Source organism: Nannospalax galili, unplaced genomic scaffold (genome assembly GCF_000622305.1).
Source record: "Nannospalax galili isolate Female #2095 unplaced genomic scaffold, S.galili_v1.0 scaffold241, whole genome shotgun sequence".
NCBI lineage: Eukaryota > Metazoa > Chordata > Mammalia > Rodentia > Spalacidae > Nannospalax > Nannospalax galili.
In genome coordinates, this window is record NW_008345602.1 from 496128 (window position 1) to 501723 (window position 5596).

The window sequence follows — 5596 nt, forward strand, 5'->3', positions numbered from 1 at the left end:
CAACCAAAAAACCCCACTATACTAGAGAAAGGACAGCCCCTCTTCAACAACATGCAGAAGAATGAAGCTAGACTATTCTCTCTCTCACCCTATCTGAAAATCAACTCCAAGTGGATCAAAGACCTTAAATGTAAGACCTGAAACTCAAACTGTTAGAGAAAATACTTCAGATAACAGCACAGGCAAAGACTTTCTGAATAGGGCTCTAGTTGCTCAAGAAATAACACGAGCAACTGACAAATGAAATTTCATGATGTTAAAAAGCTTTGCCCAGAAAAAAAAAAAATCAAGAGAGCCTACAAAAATTGGAGAAAACCTGCTATATCTGAAAGATGCTTAATATCTTTTTATAATTTATTATTTTTATTTTATGTGTATGTATGTACTGCCTACACATATTACACATATGTAAGTGTACCCGTGTTGTGCAATGCCCACAAAGGTCAGAAAAGGGCATCATATCCCCCGGAACTGAAGTCAAATACAGTTGATAGCTACGATGTGGGTGCTGGGAATCGAACCTGGGTCCTCGTGAAGAGCAGCCACTGCTCTTAACTGCTGAGCCATCTCTCCAGCCTTTAATGTCTTTTTTTTTTTTTTTTTTTTTTTTTTTAAATTCTTTTGGTCTTTGAGACAGGGTCTCCCTGTAGCCCCAGCTGGCCTAAATTCACTATGTAGACCAGGCTGGCCTTGAACTCACAGAGATCTGTCTGCCTCTGCCTCCCAAGTGCAGAGAGTAAAGGCGTGTGCAATCATGCCTGGCTTTAAAATTTTTTTTTTAATTTCTTTTTATTTTATTATCTGTGTGTGTGCATATGTCCACTTATGCCACAGAATACAGTGGAGGTCAGAAAACCATTTGCAGGAGTCTCTCCTTCCACCATGTTGGTCTTGAGGATGGGACTGAGGTTGTCAGGCTTGGCTGGCATTAAGTGCCTTTATCTTCTGAGCCATCTCACTGGCTCCAATATCTAGTAATGTATACCAAGAACTCAAAATACCAAATAACAAATTATTGAGATTTCAACCCCCCCCCCCAGTCAGAATGACAGGTATTATAAAATAACAAGGATGTAGACAAAAGGGAACGTAAAATAGTCATTATAGAAGCCAATACGGACGTTTCTCAAGAAACTGAAACTAGGGGCTGGAGAGGAGACCCAGCAGTTAAGAGCAGTGGCTGCTCTTGCAGAGAACCTGGATTCAATTCTTAGCACCCACATGGCTCTAACAATCATCTGTAACTCCAGTTCCAGGAGAATTTGATGCCCTCTTCTGACCTCCACAGGCACTGTATAACATGAGTACAGTTACATACATGCAGGCAAAACACTCATATACATAAAAATATTAAAAGAAACTGAAACTAGATCTACCACGTGACCCAGATATACCACTCCTGAAAGATGCCCAGTGGACATATCAGAGATACTTGCACATCAAGATTCATTGCAGCACTATTCACAACTAAATTATGGGACTAACCCAGGTCTCCAACAGATGAATGGATAAAGAAAACATGATGTGTGTGTGTATATGTGTGTGTGTGCATGTGTGTGGGTATGTTAAGTATAAAATGTAGTATTCTTCAGCCATAAAAAAGAATGAGGTTCACCAGGTATGCTGGCACAAGCCTTTAATCTGAACATTCAAGAGGCAGAGTCAGCGGATCTCTGTGAGTTAGAAGCTACCCTGGAATACATAGCAAGTTCCAGGCCAACCAGGGCTACATAGTGAGACCTTGTCTCAAAACAACAACAAAAGAACAAGGTTATATTACTTGCAGGAAAATGGATTGCAACTGGATATAATCATATTAAATGAATTAAGCCTATTTCAGAAAAATAGTGTTTTTCCTCTCATTTGTTGGTCCTCAATTTTATATAAATATATAAAATAATGTATATACAGATGATATGAAAACAGAAGCAATAAACTGTCTAGTATGACAAAAGGCAGGCTGGCAGGGTGGACATCTTAAAGTCCGTTGTGTACCTGCATGAAGACTGTTTCATGTAACCCAGTATAATCAAATTTAAATTTTCTTAAAGAGATTATCACCTGAGTTTACTAAATGCACAATGGTAAATAAGCAGTGAAAGACTTTCATTTAATAAATCTAGTAACTAAACATGTTATAAAACTGATAGCAAGCTGATACACAGCAACATCAGAAAGTAGGACTTGTACATCTCAACTTAACCACATACCAGACCCCATGCTAAAACATTACCTTTTAGGATGTTACCGTATTTAATCTTCACAGCCTCCCTATGTATTGAAGAAAGCAAGGCTTAGAGATGTTTACTGTTTTAAGAGGATTCTGTTGCTTTGCTATCAGAAATTTACAAATGCTTCTGTTTTTCCTTCTTCTTGGTTTTTACATGCAGCTCTGGGACTGGAGCCCAGAGCCTCCTGCACACTCTACCTCTGAGTCACATACCCAGCCCCTTATTGCTTTATGGCCCAATAAAATATCATACCTTATTAAAAACATCCTTGCTAATGGCATCCATGTTCCAGAGACACATCCTCTCTCCTTGGACCAAAGCCTCTTCTTTCTGCCTCCATTCTTCTTCCCGCTGCCTCAGTTCTGACACTGCTGTTCGTGCTTTAGCATGCTCCTGATCCAAGGACTCAGAGTTATGCAGCGCTAAGCTACCAAGTTTCTGCTGAGCTTCAGCAAGATTCCATTTGCAAGCCACAGAGCTCTTCACAAATTCTTTCTGCTTTTGGCAAGCCAGCTCAATCCCATGGCTATACATCTGAATAAAAAGACAGTATTTGTAAGAAATGAATACAGCAACGGGTATGTTTGTGCAGCACAGTTCACTGTTCTCAATTCAAAGGATCTTTGTATGATGTTTTTGGTGCACAGCATATCTTGTATTCTTTGTCTACAATTACATTTTTTATATTCATCAATTAGACTCTGAGCTTCCTTGTTGATCTTCACCCCTCCCCTGACAACTAACAACACAAAATCTGGCAACTATCAGTGATTTTCATATACAAGTCCTACAACAAACATCAGATGTGTAGTCTTCATAATCCTTAACCAGAAGAATCAAAGCTTCAGTCTAGTTCATAAGTTCATGAATGAAAAACAGACCTTTAGAGTTCTGATCTGCAAGTTCTTCGCTGCAAAAACACCCTCTTATTTAGAAATAATCATTTCTTGGTTTCTATTTTCTTTCTGTATTATCACAATTCTTGCTGATGTGAGAGGTTCTTAATAGAATTTCCTATTTATAAATGATTATGTCATATGGTATCCTTTAACTTAATCCTAATCAAAGTGGTAAAAGTTGACTTCTTATCTATTTTGGTGACTTGGCTCTACTTGAAAGGAATTAGTAATATTTGCATAATTACTTATGTAAACGCAATAGGTTCTTAATTCCTTATACTCTTTGGCTCAATAAAACCAAAGCAGAGGGCATTTTTTTTTTTTAATGATTTCTTGGCTAAATGTACAACTTCATACAACTTACTGAGAATCATTTTCTCCTATTTGTTCCCATAACTGTATCAGTATTCAAGCTTCTATAATTTTACATCTGAATTGTACAAATATAATCTTATTTTTTTGTCTCTACTAGAGTGATCTTTCAAAAAAATAAAAAGGTTATTTTACTTGTTAAGAATCTTAGGAGGAAGTACAGCTCTATCAGCTGCAGTTACTCATTCCTCCCTCCTTCACAACCCTATTCTCCCTTTTAAACCTTGCAACCCTCTGCCCTCTCTCCAACTCCCCCTACCTAATCCCTAAGCTTTTTCTTATCCATTCTCTCTCAACCCAAGTACACAGATTTCTATAGCGGTATTTTTTAGCATAATTATTCATTTGCCTCCTTGACTACCAGTTTTTTGAGGAGTTGAAATTCAATAAATGTTAGATGGATAAACTAATCTTTATTTGGAACAAACTGTTCCTAAGGCAAGTAGCGAGCATGGCCGTACTTCCTGGTTGTTTTTGGGCAGATTCAAGATTTCTACTGGGCCACGTGTAGACACTTGCTATTCTGATGCTTCATTTACTCATTTTGTGGGTTTAGAGCCCAGATCTCACTATGTCTCTAAAAACCAAGTAAAGCATTTATTTTTGTTTTATGCTACCTAGGAAAAACTATAGGACAGCTACAATTGAAAATGGAGCCAGAAAAAGAAGATAAAAAAACTTAATTTTTAAAAGACAAAGCTATGCCAGGAAAGATGATAATGGATAAATGAGACTACCTTACATTTTCTGATCATATAGGAGCAAATATGTCTCAGATTAAACCAATTACAAGAATGTTTTATATTTAAACTATCCTGCACAGACAACCATTTGATCATACCATCCAACATGCATTCAGATGATTAAGAAAAAACATTAGGTCTTGTTTTTTAACTGCAGCACTGGGAACTGAACCAATGCTAGACAAGCACTCTGATGAGCTATATCCCCAGCCCTTAGGCTTTATTTTAATCTGTCATTATACTAAGGCTTTAAAGGGATATAATTACATCTTAATGAACAGAAATTCTATAAAGGAACTGTTACCATTACAATATACTAGTGTAACTTTATGTCAAAAGTTCTCAAGTAGGATCTCTAAATTCTGGTCTGCCTTTGATGTCTTAATTGATCACACACATCACTTGTTAGATTGTGATATCGTTCTCGTATTTGGTAAAAATTAAGTCAAAGCTTTTTTAGAAATGGATTTTAAAAGCTTGTTGGTTGGACTGAACTTTTTTGTCTTTCCAAATATTCTAAACCCTCAAATTTAAGGCATATAAGCAGGGTAGACCTGTAATAATTTTATGTTCTTAGAAGTAACCGTTTGCAAATTTTGCTACCATTTAGGGGTAGTTTCATCCAAATAAAATTTTATGGTACTTTTCAGGATAAGCAGTGCAAAAGTAGGTGAGAAAAGCTACTGGAGTAGGAGTCATTGATTCTAGTTTAGCTTCTACAACTAACTAGTTTTATGACCTCAGAAAGACCACTTTTAATAGAGGAGATAAAAGCCTATTTGCCTCCAACACTCCCTTCTGCACCTAAACAAGTTCATAAATGCAAACGTTTTAAAATATCGAGTTCCTCTTAGGTTACTTTTGTGACTAACTACAATGCACTGAAATTTCCGAGACCCTTTTTCCATTCCATGTGTCGTCAAGCTGACAACAGCATCTGTTATTCATTTTCTCCCTCTGTAACACATTATGTACACACAGATGACACTAGTGTTCCATAATTAGTAGGTGACTACTGACCCATCAACTCTCATTTTGCCACACTTTCCCTGTGACTAGTTGGATGAGTATATAGTGTGTGGTTATGAAACACCATACTGTGTAAAGCCAACTAACTTTGTTAGCGGGGCAAAACACTATCTTACACTTGCTGGGAGACAATTTAAATCACTTATCCTCATTAATTGTAAGAAAATAAGTTCTGAGAAAAATAGCTATTAACTGTTAGAATCGTGTATCGCCTTTCGCAAAAAAAAAAAAAAACAAAAACCCAAAAAACCACGAAGTGACACCTGAGGGCACATTTACCACCCTTCTTCTGTAACTGGCCTTGATACAGTCTGCTAGCTAA

General features: G+C 37.0%; 1 protein-coding gene across 2 annotated transcripts in view; it reads right to left on the minus strand.

The window, feature by feature from the left end:
* The window catches only part of Cdc37l1 (cell division cycle 37 like 1), a gene marked incomplete at its 5' end in the record, with an annotated part of 31612 nt that extends 28847 nt beyond the window's left edge, over nucleotides 1–2765 (minus strand). For both annotated transcript variants that reach the window (XR_003850892.1, XM_008841662.3), the window contains 1 exon segment: nucleotides 2484–2765. Coding sequence is in view for 1 of the 2 variants with exons in the window: in XM_008841662.3 (XP_008839884.1) it covers nucleotides 2484–2765 (282 nt within the window).
* Nucleotides 2766–5596: the final 2831 nt, after the last annotated feature.